The sequence below is a fragment of the Triturus cristatus genome, chromosome 2_1 (genome assembly GCF_964204655.1).
Source record: "Triturus cristatus chromosome 2_1, aTriCri1.1, whole genome shotgun sequence".
NCBI lineage: Eukaryota > Metazoa > Chordata > Amphibia > Caudata > Salamandridae > Triturus > Triturus cristatus.
Window position 1 is genome coordinate 738,771,855 of NC_140581.1, and position 21,707 is coordinate 738,793,561.

Genomic DNA, 21,707 nt, shown 5'->3' on the forward strand with positions numbered 1-21,707 from the left:
TATCCCACTAATGTTTGTGTTATTGAAAGGAGTTAGTGTTTTGCCCAGATGAATATGTCCACCATTCCCATAGGTTTATTCATTGTTGAGGATGGTTCCTTGAAAATATCCTCAGCGTGTTGTTATATTTACAGCACTGCTCGGCAAGGCTTATTGGCCCAGATGGCATACCCACAAAGGAAGTAAGTCATCTGCTCTTGAGGTGAGAATATAATTAAATTGTGCCGATTGTTGATAAGAAACATTGCAAGGATTTCAGTGGAAACAAAAAAGAGGGACTTGCAGGTCTAGTTCTTGACTGATGTGAGAACCAGAAGAACTGGTGAAAAAGAAGCTCCCGAAGCAGCAAATATAAGGCACGGCCATGCAAGCAACTTGTGTTGCTGATGTCCAGCACTCAACAGTGGCATTGCCTCATGTTTGCGCATTCTAAATAGCAAGCTCACAATCAGAGTCCTCAGCAGTGGAATGTAATAAGTGAGGTCTGAAACAGGAAAAAGCTGTATCAGCCAAGTATAAGACTCCCAGAAAAAGTGTTTGTCAAGAAGCATCCTCCTTTCATATCTGCCAACTGAATGCTTATTTTCTGCTTGTTCAGAGAGGGAGGAGGAGAGGGTCAAGCCACAGGCCAAAAGAAGGGCCATGGAGGTACAATGGTTATGCGGGATGCTTCAACATTGTAAAATATTATGTTAGGAGGTTGAAAGTCAAAAAGCCAATAACAGCTAGGCGCGTTGAGGAGATTGGTATCAAGGTTTATCGGACCTCTCCCATGTAATTATAATAAACAATAAATACAGTATGGGGGAAGATACGTTGAGTTGTGCTTCCATGCACTGAAAAGGAGGCATGTCGTAGGCTGTGTGCAATAGAAAGGGTGTAAAAAGTAACATAGAGAGGGGTGCGTTTCCTTTTGGCTCAAAAAGTCCACCTACATCTTCGCTGAAGGAAGAAGGAGATTGTTAACACTCCCTATATGTATCGAACAAAGCTTCATGTTTCTGTAGAAAATCACTTTTCTTTTTTGTTTTTTCTTGTTAGTTCCTTTGATGAAACGGAGTCGGAAGAATCAAGGTGAGAAGCGAACAAATAGGCAACTGTCTGTTGATTTATCAGTGCCTGTTTTACATAAAACTCGTGTGCATGAGGTGTTTACAGCTTACGGATAAATTAAAATCATACACTAGTTTATAATACCATTGCTTCATACCTACTGGGCATCATCTGTATGACTCATTAAATCAATGCACCTTGCACAAATTGATTTACTGTTTCTTTGTAGGTCACTGTGTTATAAACACTAGGAGAGTTGTTTCTTTTGGGGGAGGTGGGGGTTAAAGGGTTCGGTTTAACGTATTTGGGTGCAAATTGTTGACAGTCTACGCCCTGACTACAGGCTCGGAAGCTCTGTCTGGCCCTTTGGGTTGCTTTCTTTTCTTGATCAGCAGTGGCTCTGGTGGTATATGAGTCGTTGTAATAGTGGGCGTGGGTTTCTGGAGTTCCTGATCAGAAGTGAGGAAAAAAAAGCCCATCTATCAATTTGCTCTTGGTTTTTTAACCCCAAGCTCCACCCTCCTCTGAGATCCACGTCTGCTCCGCATTCCTACTGGTAACTCTGCCCTTTAGCATTTGCCTCCCCTCTTATTCTCCTCACTGTGTCCTATCCCTGAGCTAGTGAAGGCTGACAGGAAATGTCCAAGAATGTTGTTAATAAAACCACTTCTTCCATGCATGTCCTCTTTCTCCTGCTACTGAGACTGGTCAATCCCTTCTGACCATTGAAGAGCCAATAGCACACCAATGACACCAAAATACTGCAGCTCTGACCGGTTTTGTATCCTTCCTTTGTCTCCTTGCTTGTTCTTCATTATCGACCCAAGATAAGACAGAAACAGCATTACAGATAAGAGCATAGAAATCACTATTACCTGGCCTGCTTATAATTGTTAATGTTGTTGGGTGTATTCTCCATTTCTAGCTTCCTGTGACAAGTCCTGGGCCTTCTGTGATAGCCAAGCAAGTGATCTTCTCACACGACTCATTTCATTTCATTTCATTAGTCTTTATTTCGATATTTCATCATAAAAGACGTAACAATAACAAGAGAACAAATAAAAATGACAATCAGTCATAATTAAAAATACCATACAATATAATCCAATTTGTTCATAAAGCATATTAGACCTGATTAAAAATACCATACAATAGGGTCCAGATTTCTTTAAAACAAATATAAAAATAAAAATTGTTAATAAAAATTCTCAATATGTTAAAACCACACGATTATTATCAGATCTATAGCGTCAGTTGTCAAAATAAGAGCAGAGAAACAACTCTATTGGCAACAATGAGGAAGACCCCAAATTAGATTATTGTTGTTTGTATATTCCCGGCCCTAATAATCCACATCCAACCGAGAAATTTAGCAACCGCTATAACCAAGGATTCCTGGGTGTTAGTTCTCAGAATCCTCAGCGCTTCAGAACCTACACGTGTGCCTAGGTTTCGACAAATAGGTATCAGCCACTTGTTACTTGGGGCAGTGTAGGCTGGACATACAAAGAATGTATGGGCAATAGATTCTTTATGGCCCATACACCATTTGCAGACATCGTCCTGCAGGCCGTTCCAAGATTTGGTGAAGGTTTTGATGGGAAGGCTACCAACCCTAAATTGATGATACACTTTACGATCACAAGACCTAGTGATAATGTCCCAATAGTCCTCCATAAAGGGGACGATCTTGTGTTCGAAGAATAGTCCAGTCAGGGAAGTAGCCTCAGTCTTCATTATATGTTTATGACACACTAATGCCCAGTATGTTTCTTTAAAAACCTTTTTTGTAGGAAATTGGCTATTAACAGGATCTAGCCACAGGTTACTCATCCCCATATCCACCAAAAGTGTTCTAACTTCCTTAAACCATGGGATGATTCCTGAAACTGCTACTGATCTAACATCCAGGATTGCCCTGGCAAATAGATCAAGTTCTGGGGTAATCCATATCTGCCGCCAAAGAGCCAGCGACCTATAACGTGCCACATCCTCAATGGAATAACATCCCAAATCCATTAAGAGGGGCTTTAATGGAGTAGAACCAGGAAGACCTATCAGATTCCTCAAGGATTTATTTTGAACCTTAACCAACATGGATAGGTCGGAGAAGCCCCATAGCTCTGCTCCATACAGGATCGCAGAGCTAATCCTAGAATTGTAAATTTTAAGGGCAGGACCTATCCTTTTGGTCAAGGACGATCGCTGTTCTTTAATTAAACACCCTGTCAACTGGGTGAGCTTGAGGGAAAAAACATCAATCTGAGGTTTCCATTTTAATTTGGACTCCAATGTAATTCCTAGGTAGGTCATTACATTGGTCTGGGCTAACTTTGTATTATTCATAGTTACAGAGCCATCCACTTGCTTATTCTTAGAAAGGATCATGAATTTGGATTTATCAAAATTAACCTGTAGATCATTCTCAGAGCAGAACTCTTCAAATTTGTTCAGTGCCCGTTGCAATCCCGTCTGGGTTTTAGATAACAAGAGAGTGTCATCCGCAAACATAAGTAACGGTACTTTGGTGCCATCCAGGGATGGGGCATCCGTTGGAAAAGCAGAAAAGTACTCCATTACCCTGTTGATGAACAACAAGAAGAGTGTTGCCGCTAGAACACACCCCTGTCTAACCCCGCGTGACACAGTAAATTTGTTTGTAACCTGCCCTTGTAGACCCCAGCGAACATGTGCAAAATTTTCCTCATGTAGCTTGATAACTAAGGCCAGTAAATCCAAAGGCATCCCCATTTCACTCAATGCCCTCCATAGCTTACTCCTAGGCACCAAATCGAACGCAGACTTGAGGTCAATGAAGGCAGCATAGATGGTACCACCACCCAAGCTCACCACACACCAATAAATCAATAAAAACCTAAAGACTTGCTCGATGGTGCCTACACATGGTCGAAACCCGGCCTGTAGTGGGGACAATATATCGTCAAGCTCCATCCAACTCTGTATTCTCGCGAGAACCATCCTTGCAACTATTTTTTGAAAGCAATCGATCAAACTGATCGGACGGTAATTTCCTGGATTGGAGCGGTCACCCTTCTTGTAAATTGGTAAGATCTCGGCTCCCCGCCATGAATCTGGGATGCGTGCCCCATTAGCTATTGCATTCGCAATAAATACTATATAGGGCACCCAGTTGGCAGTATCATACTTGAAAAGATCCACAGGAACACAATCCATGCCAGAGGCCCTACCACTGGGGGCCTTACTTAGGGCATCCTCTGCCTCCTTACTGACAAACGGTAAATATGATTATTAGTGGGAGTACAAAGATTAAGCTCCAATAATAAATCAGACAGCAAGGGATCAGTCACTACCCCCGACACAGAAAACTGGGCACCAAAATGTTTTACCCAGTCGTCTGGGGAAACATAATTTGCGGGGGATTGTGATTGTATACCATTACCCCATTTCACAATATGCCAAAACTTGGCCATGTTTGTTAATCTACTAGCATCGAGAAGATCTTTCCAATGCTGCTCATCCCATTCTTTTTTGGCACAATGCAAAAATTTTCTATAGTTTCGCCTGGCCGTCCTAATATTGGGCATTAGTTTAGACCTAATTGCCAGAGACAAGAGTTTGTAAGATTCACGGCACAATTTGTTGTACCATGATTTATCTCTACACTGACTCATTACTTACTGGGGTCTAGTGGTGTTTGAACAATGGGATTATAAACTCAAAAATAGGTCTTCATGAATATTGAGGATACTATCGTTAATTTCAGCCTGAGATTTAAAGGATCGCAGTATAACCAATGACCGTGCAACCTCTGATCTTATATTTTCTATGGCCTCCATATCATCAAACACTCTTGCCCATCGGACCCTACGTAAATCATTTGTTAGTAGGGCATCAGCAGTGGCCACCTCTGTTGGTTCGTTACCAGTCGACGTTACAATAAGATTGAGACTAAGAAGCAGAGGATTGTGATCACTTTCTGGGCGTTCAAGGATCGACATGTCACCTAAAATAGTCCAGTACTCAATCTTGATTAAAATATAGTCAATTCTGCTTTTATGCAGACCATTATCGAAAGTAGCCCTACCCATTTTGTCTGAAATTGATCGTCCATTGGCTGCCCTAAAGCCACGTTCCAAGCAAAAGCCCAGCAGTTGTAAGGCCGATTCAGACCATTTCTTTATAGGTAGTAAATCGAGAGGAGGAATATTCCACTCGGCGTCCTCCTCATCCATAATGTTTTCCCCTTCATGGTTTAGGGGTTCAAATGTGCAGTTAAAATCCCCCGCTATGATCGTAATACAATCGTGCCCCACTAAATCAAAAAAGGAGTCAAAATCAGCAAAGGTTTTCGAACTCTGCCCCCCTGGCATCCCTCGCATATATACGTTTACAATAAGAATATCCTGTAGAGCAGGACAGTGTAATTTAACAGCGAGGATATCTGGGCTATTTGTAGGGATCTCCTCCAGGCAATAGTTGTTTGATTGCCTAACCCAAAGTGTAAGGCCCCCCGAGGGCCTACCTAGTTTCCCTCTCACTGCTGCTTTAAAAAAATTCAAATATCCTAAGCGGTGAATGGGTTCGACAGCCCATGTCTCCTGAAAAGCCGAGATGTCATACTCCTCCACAAAGTCTGACCACTCTGTTACCGGGAGTCTGCGCTGTAAACCTGCTATATTCCAGGAAGCAAACATAAACAAAGAAGGATAACTACTCTGGCCTGGCAAAAAGTGAGCTTTTACAGACTGTGTGGGGACTTCGAATACCACTTGACCCTGAGATATTTCCCTTCCCAAACCTGAACCCTCATACACAGGGATCACAATGGCCGGCCTTTCTAATTCACTAAAAGCCATTGTGAAACCACCAAAAATCTCACCATCAATATTTTACGGCCTGTTACCACCTCCACCACCACAAAAAGCCATCCCAGCATTGGGTTCAGAACTCCCTGTAGAAAGGGAGAGTCAATCCACCTGATCCAAAACTATTGTTTATGGGAATGTTATATAAACAATCATTTAACCACCCCCTTTCTCGCTCCCTGATGTCGTAAGCTGGGGCTGACCGTTTCTGCCTTCCCAAGTGATTTCCATGAGGATAAAAATAAGAGAGAGGATGGGACTTAATGCAACATGCCATACCCTCGATTCCCCGTTCACAGATAAATTTCACAGCTCGTTTATCTCTAAAGTTGAGAACAATACAATCACCTGTAGAATCCTTCTTTCGGGTTCCCACCCAACCTACTCTACGCACATGAATGATCTCACTAAACACATATAAAGGTAAGGGTCCATGTTTGTTCAACCAATGTAAGGATTTGTTCTTAAGTTCGTCATAAGATTCTGGGGTATTACTACCAAGCCCTGGAACCCCAGACAAAACCACTACGTAGGGTGCACAATCTGGAGGTAAGTCCAAAAGGACCCTATTTGGCTTTGTTACAGTTAGTGCACTGCTCAATTGGCTTCCAGTACTAGCAACTCTAGGGGCAGAAGGATGGAACCCCCTATTCTCATGCGATATGTTGTCCGCTGCATCAGTGTTAACAGGTGCAGCAACCAACCTCGTAATAGGAATGTTATTGGGAGGTGGTAAAACACCTGCTTGCACAACTGGTAGCCCTGGGTTATTTGAAGAGGATTGCTGACATGGCACCAACAGTGGTGCGGATAAACTCTCCACCTTTGTTGTTAATATATTCACCGCATCAACATTTGAGCCCACCCTCATATCAATGGCTCGGAGTTGCTCTTCAATACGCATTAGCCGCTCATTTAGAGGAGAGACAATTGAGGAGACCAAATTTTCCATTTCTTCCCAGAATCTAGCACCTAAATTTGGAGATGGAACATCCCTTGTTTCATTGGGTGGGGGTATCTGCACCAAGCCCAGGGTGGCATTATTGGTAGGGGGATCAAGAGGGTCACTATGCTTCCCTTTCCCTATTTTGGTACCATTGTTTGATTTACCAGCTTTCGCATTTATCTGTCTCAATAAGCCTCCACCCCGTTTACGTTTACCTGCATGAGCACCTAGGGGGGAGGGCACAGATTTATTTGGTAACAAATGCGGTGTGGATCTCGTTGACACCCGTGATGTCACAGGGTTTGAAGCAGAACTCTGTGGTAGTCCCTCAATTGCTGGATGAACAATTTGATTAGATAGGGACAGAACTGAGTCTACCGGGTGGGACTGAATTAGGCCATCGGGTGGAAGTTGAACCGGGGAGGGAACTCTAGCCAATCTCCCCAGCGAGGAACGTTTAGTATACTCCAATTCGAGAGACACTCGGCGTTCCGCTAATGCGATCTCTTTTTCCAGGACCGAAGTAGCTCTTATAATAAAGTTATCTAATGTCCCAGCAACACCAATGTTAGAGCTTCCCCCAATTGATTCACGACTACCTGCCATAATTGAATAAACAATGTAAGAGCACAGATTATACTAATATGGTAATACGGTGATGCACAAACCCCTAACAACGTGGCACAAACTTGCGTTTAAAAGGTCCCGTCCCGCCCCTGGCCCGGACTTTTTCTCCAGCGCGCCGACCAAACAGCCTCCCAACTGGAAGTAAGTGGGCGTTGGAGAGGCCCAAATTCAGGTGTGTTCAGGTGAGGCAATCACGGGGCTCCTGGGACTAAAAGTCCTACACAGACCTCCTTCAGATAGAGAGCGTCAATGTTATCGCCCCCCCCCCACGCAGGAAACGCAGGAAACACAGAACCTTGATGACGCTGCCTTATATCCCACCTGCGCACTATCTCAGCAGTCTCAACAGTCACCCCAATCCGGTCACTTTTCCGCCTATTATCACCCTGTTTTCAATGCTAATGTTGTGTGGATCCGTGTGAGTTATTTGAGAGCCTCACAGGCAGCGCGCCATTCTCAGCTGTCTTTTGATTGCCACAACCAGTATAGCCGGCCTCTCTCTAGCTCTCACCCGGCGCGGTTAACACATGGGCCATGAGGCATAGTGCAGTTCTCCAGGATACCCCCGGACCATTGTGCAACTTCACCACTCACACTGCGGGCTTCCATGCACCAGCACACTCCGGGGACACTCCTGAGACGGTTTTCCGTGGTCACCCTGCCAGAACCACTGCTCACCGCTCCACTCTCCCTCGCTGCACGCACAACTGCCTCCCAGCGCTCACTACTATCCGTCTTAATCTTGCCGGTCCCCTCTGCAGCACTCTTTCCAATTCTTCTGAGCAGAGGGGGGGCACCATAGGAACACACACCGCAGTCGGACAGTCCTAACAGTCCTAACGGGAGCCACCGATCCAGCAGCGGGCGATTCAATCCAGCCGCGCTCCAAATCACGACTCATTTTACGTGTCCTTTTCGAGATACGTTTGGTTACTTTTATTATTCCACAAGTGGAGCACTTTTGAGGTCTTCTTGTTCATGTACGTTGTGTTGTATCTTTTTTTTATTAGGGCGTCATCTTCAAGGAAGTAGAAAGTTGGGTTATGTTTGCCTAGCCCATGTTTTGAAATGATAACTCTTCTACCAATGCCGTCCAGACCATCTTTTTGGCAGTACTGGCTGAGGTGCATTGCCTACTCTGATTCTTACTGGCCTAGGTTGTTGGAACCTCAGGTGAAATCAAGTGTTAATACTCACCTAGTGCCTAATAAGACCCTGTGGTTAAAGGTGACAGGGGCGTAACGCAGCCCCCGAGCTGCAGGGGGCCCCCTCAGCACAGTGCTCAGGCGTAATATCTCCGTATTAAATTTGGAACGGGGGCCCCTCCATGTGCGCAGCAGGTGGGCCCCCTCAACTTTCGTTACGCCACTGAAAGGTGGGGCTCACTAGCACTCATTTTTAGAGACCAACACTTATTTTTCCTCCACAATCTTTGAGCAAGCGAGAGAAAAACATGAAAGGGGAAAGAAGTGGGATGAGAAAGACGAAACAGAGACAAAGGGAGAAAGCAGGGATAAAAAGAACCTGCAAGAGTAAGACAAAGACATGTAGTGGCAGGGGAAGTCAGTGTGACCCTGACAGAATCTGGGCGTAAACTAATGCACAAGAAAGGCTGTTCTTACAGGGATAAATTCACAAAACCAACATTCAGTCTACAATAATCCAATTAATTAATATTGGACGAGTCGATGCCTTTGGCCGAGCAGATTGTGCTTGCCAATTAATACTTAGATAAAAAAACTTTGACCTCGCTTACAAAAGAGCTCGACACCAGAGTTGTGATACTTACTATGAATAGTGGTTAGGGGATATTACACATATTGACTGGCTTCTCAACCTATCTCCATGACCCAGTGCAGTGCTACCTTTAGGTGGACTACAGACTGGTTACGCACGGTAGACATCTTTATCTAAGTTTTCTGTGGCAAGGTCAATGTGTGCTTAAATAGTACCCACATTGATAAAGTAGTAATTGATGTAATACAAATTTTGCTGTAGAGAACCAGATTAACTCTGCGATGATTGCTAATAGTTTTGAGAATGAGCTGCATTTTCATGCATTTTCAAAATGTGTGAGTGGATCTATGTAAATTATGCAAAATCATGTAAAACGTAGTCTAAAAGGCATCAGCTCGTCCAATAATAATTATTTGCTTTCCTGTAAACTGAATGTTGATTTTGAGATGTTATCCCTGCTGAAAAGCCTTTACTTTGTGCGAGAGTGAGACCAAGAGGCAGGGAGTGTCTGGTGGTGGATTAAAGAGGCATGAGGTGGAATCTAGGCTTTGTAGGCTTGGCATTCGACACTGTGGCCCTCAATTGCACCAGCAGCGTGATTGTGAACAAAACTTTGGGCCCCATCCCATATCCTTTTTTTTCATTTTCTTCAAATTAAGCACTGTTTAACACACCCATTTATTAACATGGTGAGTACTGTGCTGGACATGGCCACACAAGCAGATCTGTGACCTACTACTGACTATTTAGGTTTCATCCATGGGCCACCTAGGCATAAATAGTTTTTCCAGTGGCTAAAGTGCTCGGTTGAGTAGTTAAAGATTTAGGTTCAGTAACTTTACTTCGATCGTGGTATCATAACATTTGTGAGCTTTAACTCTCATTGCTCGAGGGTGTGGCACTGCCTAATCATCATAAAGAGTACTTTGCTAAATAATGCAGTTGGTGGCTACATTTGGCAACAGGTGCCTCTTACCTAGTCTCTTGTATCAGTTCCTTGCAGGGCTACAGCCAATTTAACACACCAGCTAACCATCAGGTATTGCCTGCACACACCAGTAACAAGATTCTTCCTGATAAACTGTGTGCTTCAGTGAAATGTTCTGGGGTCTTAGTTAAATTATTCTTATTTCTGCCATTTACCATTCCTCTGAAATCAAGGACTGCACTTAAAGACCTAATTTTCCATCACAGATGATCTATTTTTCTCTGATACAGGCTCGACAACATAGAGAGTCAAATCAAGACCTTTCAATCCCCAGAGAATTCCATCCTTGCTACTGGGAACTTTCTGCAATTACTTTGGTCACAACCACTATCGGTCTGTTGCCTTACATTTATAACTTTGTGAGGTTCCTTTTGGGCTTAAATGAATGGTTTTGGTTCCTGGTTGCAGGTGCGGCAGCCCTTCTCTTTCAAATGGTAGCACTAAAAACCACGCTGTAGGCCCCGCAGGCTGTTGCTCAAATATAGGAATGAAAATATCCCATTGCTATGCAGATTTCATTGTCCCCAGGACTGTTTGTTAGTGAATAAAATTCTTCTGCTTGTACCAAAGAGATCCAGAATGGTTTCAAGGAGATGGTAGGTCTCAGGAGACTCACATACCTTAGGGCAGAGGTCTTCAAACTTTTGGATGCCGAGACCCCCTTGTCAACATTTTGAGGTGTAAGGACCCCCTCCTGACAAAAATGTCTAAACCTGTAGGCAGGGCTACTGGAATTATGAGGCAGGTGAGGACCAAATTACGCGACAGGCTTGACTAAATTATGTGGGAAGAAAATGTAAATGATGTTATGTGATGCCGCGTATTTTGGGATAGCATTGCTTCATTATTATGAAATTAATTTTTTGCACACAGTAACACAGAGGAAAGATTCCACCCCATCAGTACCTGTTTATAACCAAAATACAGCAATTAACATCAGAAAGATTTCTAGTCAACCTTTGTGAAGGGGTTTCCACTCCGCAGGAATACGTGCTGCCACATTAGAAGCTCACATGGCCCAGGCCGGGAGAAGCAGGGGTCCCTTAAAACCCTGGCGGTTTTGTGCAGAGTTAGGCAGTTTATCCATGCAGCTTTCCTCTCACTCACTCACTCCCTTCCATCCCTCTCTCCTCTCCCAAACCCGGATCCCTCTCTTACTTTGCAGGCTATTTTCTTTCACCCCTTTTTACAACTTCTGAACTCTCCCCATTCAACCTCTCACTTCACCTTTAATCGCCTCTTGCCATTCTGTCTTTTCACTGCCCTCATCTCGAACAGTCTCTCGCATTTATCTCATGGCCTCTCATGCCCCGTCACCTCCCGTGCCCCTCAGCACTTCTCATTCACCTAGTCTCTCCATTCAAATTTTTGTCTATTTGTATCTTACACCTCTCCAGTCCCCCCATTCATCTTTCACATCTATCCTTTGTTCTAACAGAAGCATTTACCTTTGGCTCACACTCACTTTTTGCATGTCCACACTTTTCTTCGGCACTTCACATTTCTCCTCATCCCTGACCTCTTCAATCTAACTCTCTCACTCCCTTGCTGTCCTCTCTCATCACTCCTCACCAAGCATACGGGTCGGGCCGGTATGCTCCTCTCGGCCTGTGCCAATCTGCTTTTTGTTCCCTAATTCAAGAAGGCATGAATTGTCTGTTGCGCTGTTTTGGTGCAGGCCGCGCAGTTATGGAACTTGCACCCTCCTTTGCTTCGCTCCACCAAGAATCTATTATCCTTTAGGAAGATATAAAAATGTGGCTCTATGCTCTGTAGGTCACTCTATTTGGCTGGTTCTCCTTCTCCTTCTGTGTGTTTCTCATTGTCCTTCCGGCAGCAGATGGTTATTAGCCGCAGGACATCTTTTGGTAACAGTAGCGCACTACAAATGTAAATAATAATAGGGAGAAGCAGGGGAGCCTCTAGACCAGAACTTCGGGGTGTGGGGGCTAACACTCCTAGCCACGGCTGGCCCTAACACTGGTTACACACTGTGCAACAGTCTCTTTTGGTGCCCCACCCCCGTTTCCTTCTTCTCCATGAATTCCCTCACTACCACTCACCAACAATGCACTTCATCTCTCTATAGCAGCTTTCTGACAAACATTTCATTTTTTATAGCGCTACTCATACTTTAGTCACACTCATTTCTGTGATCGGCATGGTACATATTCTTTGTAGCAGGCACATTAACCCTCTGCACTGTGTGGGTGACAAGCGTGCCTATGTGAGTGCACGGTGAGAGATGCAACAGTGTGAGAGTAGGGTGAGAGGAGTGACTGCAGGGTGAGTGAGGTGGCCGTACGAATTTGAGTGTGGATGCAAGTTCAGAATGGGACGAATTAATGTATGATTACTGATGGGCTTGTTTGAGTGAGTTGCATATTGAGCAGTGAGGGGGACAGGTGAGTGAAGTGTCACATGAGTGCAGGGTGAGTAGTGTGCTTGTGACTGAGGGGGTATAGGGTGAACAGCGCAAGTGCATTGTGAGTGCAAAGTGATCACTGTGTGTGCAGGGTGAGCAGGAGAATGTTGTGAGTGCATGGTAATCAGTGTGAGTGCATTGTGAATGCTGTGAGTGCAGGGTAAGCGTGAAAGAGAAGGGCGAGAATGATGAGTGAGTTGTCTGAATGCAGGGTTTATTCCCAGGCACTTGAAGTAACTCAGCATGTTATTGGAGGCAGCGTAGGGTTTAAGATCTAAGTTAAACTATTGCTATTATGGCATCAATCTGGGATCGAGGGTGGAGGAAATAAATAATGTGCTGATCCTGCAACAAACTTCCAGTCCTATGGTTAGGGTAACCAGCAGATTATTTTGATGGCCCAGTTGGTACAAAAATAAGCAATTACCTAAAACAGTATTTTAAGCACGTATCTGTGCATACTTTGAACAGCAAATATAAATAGAAAGCACTTTTTTTTTTTTTTTGAAAAGATTTTATTGTGCATAAAAAGGGTTACAAACACGGGCCTACAACCACCAGGGCCGGCCGCTAGTAGTCAAAGTGTTCCAGCATATCAGAAAACAATGGCTAGCCCACAGGGGCTCCGCACTATCACAGTAAATCAGACTGCACATAAAGGAAATCAGAATACACACTTTTAGTATAAATAACAACAAAAAAAGAAAAATACAACAAACAAGGCGAAACGACTTATGAAGGGCGGCGAACACCAGCCGGGGGAGTCAACACCCAACCACCCGAGGGCGGTCAAGAAAAGAAGACGTGAGAGGGAGGGGGGGGCAACGAGAGAACCAAATCTGTACTCCGAAGTACGAGATGCACAAGGAACCCTCAAGGATCAGGGGGACGAGGCAACCCCGGACGTATCTACCAAAGGGGGAGCACAGATAGACCCACGATACGCGTTCCACTGCCCCCAAATTTTACCCCAAGCCCCCGGTTTACCACGGGCCACATACACCGTTTTTTCCCTGAACATGCACCAGTCCATGTTTTCCTTCCAGACGGACACGGTGGGAGGCCGCTGGGAACCCCAAAGCTGCGCAATATCTCTTTGCAATCATGTTCCCCAAGGCCGCCCACCGAGCCTGAGCCGCATTGCAGTCATTGGGCTCCCATACATTCAGCACACAACGACGCACCTCCGGCAGCAGAGCGACCCCGGTGACTCGTCTCATAATATCATGCACCCGGCGCCAGTATTCCGCCACCTCGCGGCATTCCCATAGGATATGGAGAAAAGTAGCACTGAGCCCGCAGCCACGCTTACAGAGTCCGTCGTCTGAGAACCCCATCGAGACCAGGCGGGGGCCCGTCACATATACACGATGGAGAATCTTAAGCTGGACCATGCGGAGACGGGCCGGGATGGCCACCTCCTTAGGGGATGACAGTGCAGTCTGCCAGTCCTCATCGTCCAGCTCCACCCCATCTCCCGTCCATGCCTCCCGAAGACGCACCAAGAGGTCAGCCCGATTGTTTATCAGTTTTTTGTAAATCGGGGAAATAGTACTGTCGGGGACGTGACCGTCGAGTATGCGGTCCTCGAGAGGCGAAGAAGAAGGGACCGTGGTCCCCTCCCCAAAGACCGAAAGCAGGGCGTGCCGAACCTGTTCATAACGGAAGAACTTTCTGTCACTAAGCTCATACTCGCGCTGAAGCGCCGCGAAGGATTTAACCGCACCTTTAACCCACAGGTCCCCCACTCTGCTGATGCCGATTGTATTATTATTATTATTATTATTATTATTTATTTTATAAAGCGCGTAGTCACCCGGAAGTATCCCAGCGCTGGTGAAACCCTAGTTCAGCAGACCTGAGGAACGGGAGCTGAGAGCAAGGGAGGGGAGGGGTAAGGAATCAGACACGGGGGAGTATGAGAGCTAGGGAAAGAGATGCGTCTTTAGCAACTTCCTGAAGCGCAGATATTGAGGTTCAAGACGTAGGTCGCGGGGGAGTGAATTCCAAAGACGAGCAGCTTGTACCGAAAAGCGTCGTCCTCCTGATCGGGCTTTCCTGAATCTTGGGGTATTGATGAGGTTTTCTGTGTTAGAACGGAGGGATCTGGTGGTTTTGTAAGGGATGATGAAGTTGCTGAGAACTGGGGGGCCTTGATTCTGCAACGTTTTGTGGACGAGGCACAAGGCTTTGAATTTGACTCGCTCCCTTATGGGGAGCCAATGAAGAAGTTTAAGAGCGGGTTTAGCAGATGATCTGGCCGGGGTGTTTGTGATAATCCGGGCAGCGGTGTTCTGAATTCTTTGAAGTTTATTCAGGGTCGCTTCGGGAGCGCCGAGATAAATCACATTACTGTAGTCTAGTCTCGATATTACGAGACCTTGGATTAGTAATTTCTGGGATTTAGGGGGAAGAAGGGGCAGGACTTTCCTCAAAGATTTTAGAAGGCCAAAGCAGGTCCCTGCTACCTTCTTTGCTTGCGAGGTGAATGAGAGATCAGAATCGATCCAAACACCCAGACTTTTCACCTCTGTTTTTGGATCAGGGGGGGGACCTAGACAGGCTGGCCAGCTGTCCAGGGGGAGTGCGGTTCCTTTCGGGCCAAGTATAAGGACCTCGGTTTTTGTCCCATTTAGCTTTAGGGCTGATCTATTCATCCAGCGATGGACCTGCGTAAGGCAGTTGAAGAGATCAGCTTTCTGTTGTTTAGGATGGGACAGAGACACCACTAATTGTGTGTCGTCAGCATAGCTGACGACGCTCACTCCGAAGGGGGTGATAACCTCCTCCAATGTGGACATATAGATATTAAATAATGTGGGGCTCAGGGAAGAGCCCTGAGGCACACCACATTGGAGGGGCATTTCGGATGAGCGGGCGTTCTTCTCCCAAATCTGATATGACCGTTGGGCCAGGAAAGATGCAAGCCAAGATAAGGCTGTGCCTTCCACTCCAACTCCTGAGAGTCTTTCAATAAGGAGTTGGTGGTCAACGGTGTCGAACGCTGCGCTAAGGTCGAGGAGGATCACTGCCACTGATCCTCCCCCATCCAATAGCGCTCCGGCCTCCTCTACCGCTGCCAGGAGGGCGATGTCGGTGCCCTGCCCTGGTCGGAAGCCCGTCTGGGAATTTGTTAGTTTGTTATTGGCCTCTAGGAACTGCGAGAGTTTCCTATTAACTAATTTTTCCGCGATCTTGCTGACTCCTGGGAGTAAGGAAATGGGCCTGTAGTTCGCCAGATTCTCAGGGTCGAGAGAAGGCTTCTTCAGTAGGGCTTTTACAACAGCCTTCTTCCAGCTCAAAGGTACAACTCCTTGTTGGAATGAGGTATTGATGAGATGAGTAAGGGAGGGAATGATAGTGGGGGCTACCTCCCTAAGGATCCGCAGAGGCGCAGGGTCGCTAGGGGAGCCGCTCTTCATGGAATTGAACGTATTTCTCACTTCGTCTATCGTGACCTGGCCCCAGGTAGACAGACATGAGGCGGATGTCGTGTGTGAGAAAGCGGTTTCTTCCCCCGGGCTCGAGGGCGGGAAGAGTCCAAAATTAGACGGATTTTGTCGTAGAAGAAATTAGCCAATTGTTGGCATTTCTCCTGGTCGGCTTTGGGGTCGGGGGGAAGACCCAGTCCTTGTTCTGAAGGTTTTAAAAGCTCTTTCAGGATGACTTATGATTCCTTACTGGAGCATCCCGCTTTCTCTATTCTCTCCTGATAAAACACGCTTTTGGTTTTGCGAATAGCGTTTTTATAGGTTAGAAGAGAAGTAGAGTAGCTGTTTTTGTTGGTTCCTGACTTGTCCCGTCTCCAAGAGCGTTCGGTTTTCTTACACTCTTGGCGCAGAGCTTTAAGCTCTGGAGTATACCATAAGGCGGGGGATAGTCTTTTGGGCTGTTTGAAGATGGTGGTTTTCGGGAGTATCGTGTCTAGAGACGAAGTAATCCAATCACTAAATTGCTTGTCAGCCGTATTGGAGTCAGGAGAGAGTTCGGGAATGGAATCTGCAAGGGAGGCAGCCCATTTCTCAGGTGACAATTTGCGCCATTGACGGTCGGTGACCTTGGTTTTAAGAGTTGGGAGGATAGGTGTGTTGATTTCCCAGGAGAAAGGGACCAGGTAATGGTCCGTCCATGGGAGGGTCACGGGTGCTTTGGTAGTAACTGTTGCTATATTGGTGAGAATAGGGTCCAATAGGTGGCCCTTCTCATGGGTAGGCTCGTTGTTCACTAGATGGATCTTTAAAGATGTTAGGTCGTGTTTAATGTCCGAGGCTCCTCGGTCCGTGGGGTCCAAGAAGTGAAAATTCAAATCACCTAGCATAAGGAAATTGGAGGTGGAGGAAGCTAGTTGTGATACAAATTCAAATGTTGAATTGATAAAGTTGCCAGGGGCACCTGGGGGGCGATAGATCAGTAGCCCTGCCAGAGTGAGAGCTGGGGAGATTTGGACGAAAAATTGGCCACTCTCGCAGTCCTCGATACAGGCGTTAGTTGTCCTACAAATGAATTGTTCCCTGTGAATTATAGCTATCCCGCCTCCTCTCCCTAGGTCTATTTAGGGCTTGGCAATGATACCCTGTGGGGAGGGCCGCGACGACATCAGGATCGGTGTTGTCGGATAGCCATGTTTCCGTTAGGAACAATAGGTCAAGATCCTGATTTTGGACCAAAAGATTTACTTCGGTAGCATGTTTGGGGAGGGAACGGCAGTTAAGAAGTCCCATCTTCAGAGCGAGTGTGGTAGATTTCAGGGAGGGAGTCGGGTTGCATCGTGGGCAGGTCGAGAACGCATTGCCTGCGGTAAACGTGTGGTAGCAGGTAAGGATGTTATTAGGTCGTAGTGCGCGTAATGTATCTGCCGAATACATCACTCGCTCCTGAGGGCCACCAGGCAGAGTAACGGGGCCTGGGGCCGTCTGGGCCCGGACGGGCCCAGACGGGCTTGCCTTTGGCGCGCCTTCGGCGCGTTGACGGCGCGCCCGCTGCGCCCGTCCGCTGCGCGTCCGGTGATTGCACATCTTTGAAAGAGGAAAAAAGGGGCGTGTGGGCGTGGCCTAATGTAGGCGTGGCCTCACTTACTCGTCGTGAATGGCGGCGAGAAGGGCTTCTCTCGCTTCGTTCGTTGCAGCGAAGGGGTCGCTGATAAAGCGTGTCTCTAGCCCGCTGCTGAGGAGCTTGCTGGGTGAGTGCGCTATGAAATACAATTTTTTAAAGGTGACACAGATAATAACAAATGTTTAAAAGATCGGCGGTCTCCCGGCTTCCGCCTCAGGAGATTTTCAAGCGCTCGAAGCCTTTCGTTGTCCAGAGGTTTCCCAAGCGGTCTGAGTCGAATAGAGGAGTGGCGCACGTTAAACGCTCACTCCAGCCCATCGCCACGTTAGCCGCCTTCCATACACGGACCGCAATCCTGGTAGGGCCCGTAAGGGCCCTACCAGCAGACCGCGAGTAAAGCGCTCTGTTATAGTTACCGCCGGGGAGCAGGAATTTATCCATCTCATATGCCGGGTTCGAACCAGGAGCGTACGTAGCATGGTTAATGGCAGACAGCTGGGAGGCCCAATAGTACCGTCTAATATCAGGAAGCGCGATGCCCCCGTCATACCAGGAAAGAGTCAGCTTGGCCAACGCGATACGCGATCGCCCGTCCCAAACCAGTCTCCTCTGCAAACTCTCCACCTCCCTAAAGTAGGCCGCAGGAATGACATCGAAGAAGTTCTGGAGTGCATAAAGGAATCTGGGAAGGGACATCATTTTAAACAGCGCTGCGCGACCAAGCGGAGACAAGGGCAGCTTACACCACCGAGCCGTATCTGCCCTCAAACGCCGAAGTGGAGACAGGAGATTCTGCTCATAGCGGACCACCGGATCCAACGAAACGTACACCCCCAGGTATTTAAAGCCGGACTGAGATATTTGGAGCGGGAGCCGAGGCGGCAAGAGAGGAGACCCACCAGAGATAGGATACACACAAGATTTGGACCAGTTGATTATCAGACCCGAGTTTTTCCCGAAGGAAGTAAGGACATCAAAGACAACATTGAGCGACTTCCGCGGTGAGGTGAGATACAAGAGAATATCATCCGCGTACAACGAAACCCGATCCTCGAAGCCCGGGGCCCACCGGAGCCCTCTGATCGAGGGCTCCCAACGGAGCCAGGCAGCGAGCGGCTCCAGGGCGAGAGCAAAGAGCAGCGGGGACAACGGGCACCCCTGCCTAGTTCCCCTCCCGAGAGCGAAAGGCCGAGAAACCCGCCCATTGACAACCACCTGAGCCATTGGTCCAGCATAAAGGAGCTTCACCCAGCCAAGGAACCCCTCCCCAAACCCAAACTTCGCCAAGACGGCCCAAAGAAATGGCCATTCAATGGTATCAAAGGCCATCGTGGCGTCTAGGGAAACCAATATGGCCGGTTCAGCCAAGTACTCAGCCCTAGCAAGGACGCCGTGCAGACGCCGTAAGTTAAGAGCGGTATTACGATGTGGGATGAAGCCACATTGATCCGGATGTATCAAGTCACATATAACGCTCAGCAAGCGATTAGCGAGGACCTTAGCAAGGATTTTGGGTTCGGCATTCAGCAGGGAAATAGGCCTATAGGAGGCACAGCGGTCATGTGGCTTACCCTCCTTGGGAATCACTACTATAGTAGCCAGACGCTGGTCGTCAGGAAGGGAACCCCTCTCGAGCGATTCCTGAAACATATGACGGAGGAAAGGCGCGATTTTATCCGGGCGCAACTTATATAGTTCAATCGGCAGGCCGTTGGGGCCCATAGCCTTGCCCGAGCGGAGGGAGCGAATCGCAGTAGCAATCTCTTCGACAGACAAAGGGGCATCCATCAGCTCGCGGTCATCGACGGATAAGCCGGGCAGGGCAATATCCCGAAGCAGAAGACGAGAGTCGTCCTCATCTCTCTCGGACACCGGGGAGTACACTGCACGGAGGGGGTCAGCAAAACACTCAACAATCTCACCAGGCTCAGTCACACACACTCCATCCGACACCCGAAGCTCCGGGACCACACGATTCACTCTCTCCTTCTTATCCAACCAGGCAATCAGCCTACCCGCCTTGTCTCCGGCGTCATACAACCTGCCCTGCTGCTCCCTATATATAGTCTTGGCAGCATCAGTGACGAGAGACTTATATTCAAACTGCTTCAGGCTGAGGGCATGCAGCCCATCCGGGGTGACTCCCGCCTCCAAGGCTGCCTCCAGCCCCGATATTTCAGTCTCCAGCGTCACAACCGCCTCTCTCTTGACCCTCTTGGCCTCAACTATCTGGGACAGGGCATGCCCGCGGAGCACTGCTTTGAAAGCTTCCCACAGGGACACCGAGGACAATACCGACCCCTCATTCTCAGAAAAATATTGATCAATCGACTTAATCAGGCTATCACGGATCTTGGGGTCTCGCAGGTACCAAGGGTTAATAGGAGCGATCCGCCCAGCGCACCGCGACCCGGTGTCAAAAAGCAACCACAGTGGGGAATGATCAGAAATACCCCTAGCCAGGTGTTTGACCTCTCGAATCCGAGTAGCCTGGGCTGCGGGCATAAGGAAATAATCCAGTCTGGAGAGACTCCCATGGGCCCCAGAGTGAAAGGTGTACTGACACTGTGCCGGATGCATTAACCTCCAACAGTCCACCAGACCGAAGGTCTCCAGGAGCCCGCCCAGCCACGCCTGGGCAGCAGGGAGGGCCCTGGGCGGATGACGGTCCAGGTCACCCGAGACAACCGAATTAAAGTCCCCACCCATAAGCAGAAGACTGTCAGGAAGCCCAAGCAACATACGACCCAAGTCTGAGAAGGTGGAGTTCTGGAGGCCCGGGGGAACATAGACTGAGATCAAGGAAAGGGACTGCCCCTCCCACCTCCCAGTCAGAGCCACATAGCGCCCTCTATCGTCTGGGACCACCCTGGTGATCTCCAACGGAAGTGAAGCTCGCAAGAGAATGCCCACCCCTCTCGAACCAGTGGTGAAACCAGAGTGGGCCACAAGTCGATATCCCCCCCTGTTCATAGCCCGACAAACGTTGCCAACCAGATGCGTCTCCTGTAAGAACACCACATCAGGAGTCAAACGACGCAGATATTGCAGCACAACACCCCGTTTGATACGGTCCCCCAATCCATTGACGTTCCAAGACATCAGTCTCAACCCGTCCCCCCCCCATCCCATCCAGTAGATCAAGGGCCCCCTAGCAAAGAGCTCAACACCCAAGGATGAACCATAGCCAATACTTCGCCTTGAAAACAAAAAACACAAATGCAAACAACCCCACCCACCCACCAACCCCCCCCCCCAACTCCAACACCCCCCACCCTGCACCCCTGCGGTTCAAACCACCCCAACTTGCAGTGTGCCTGTCGCCCTACAAACCCCATTCTACGAAAAGACCCCGGAGGAGGGAGGGGACCCGTCCCCGCCCGCTCCCCACACACAACATAGTGAAACAAAATGCACAAAAGATGTAGAACCCAGCCGAACAGTACAACCTGGCAGAGTCCGGGACCATAAGTCACTCCAAAGGAGACCCACCACCCTCGGTACCGGCAGAGGGCCCAGTCCGGTCACCCCGGTCTGGCAGCGAATCCAGCCAGTCACTCACAGTCACAGGAGAGTCAAAAAAGGTAGTCCGATCTTCATGTTCCACTCGGAGCCTTGCAGGATAAAGCATAGAGTACTTGAGACCGAGGTCCCGGAGACGCCGCTTCACCCCCTGGAAGCCCATCCGCTGTTTCTGGACAAGTTGGGTGAAGTCCGGGAAAAAGTTAATGGACGAGTTCTCATGTCGGACCGGGCCATGAACCCGTGAGGCCTGCAGAATCGCGTCTCGGTCTCTGTAGTGGAAAAGTCTCGCAACGATAGGCCTCGGGGGGGCACCCGGTCGCGGCCGGCCACCTGGGACTCGATGGGCCCGCTCCACAGCGAAAAACTTACTCAGGCCAGCGGGAGCAAGATGTTCGAGGATGAGCTCCTCGACCAGAAGATCAACCGGGCGGTTATCGGAGGTCTCCGGAACGCCTATGACGCGGATGTTATTGCGGCGGGCCCGTCCCTCGAAATCTTCCAGCCGCC

General features: G+C 47.9%; 1 protein-coding gene across 1 annotated transcript in view; it reads left to right on the forward strand.

Moving 5' to 3' along the window:
• The window catches only part of SNX24 (sorting nexin 24), a 656,912-nt gene that overhangs the window by 619,019 nt on the left and 16,186 nt on the right, over positions 1-21,707 (forward strand). Inside the window, exon 5 of the mRNA XM_085632674.1 lies at positions 1,042-1,074. Coding sequence (XP_085488800.1) covers positions 1,042-1,074 — 33 coding nt within the window. The remainder of the gene's footprint in view (positions 1-1,041; positions 1,075-21,707) is intronic.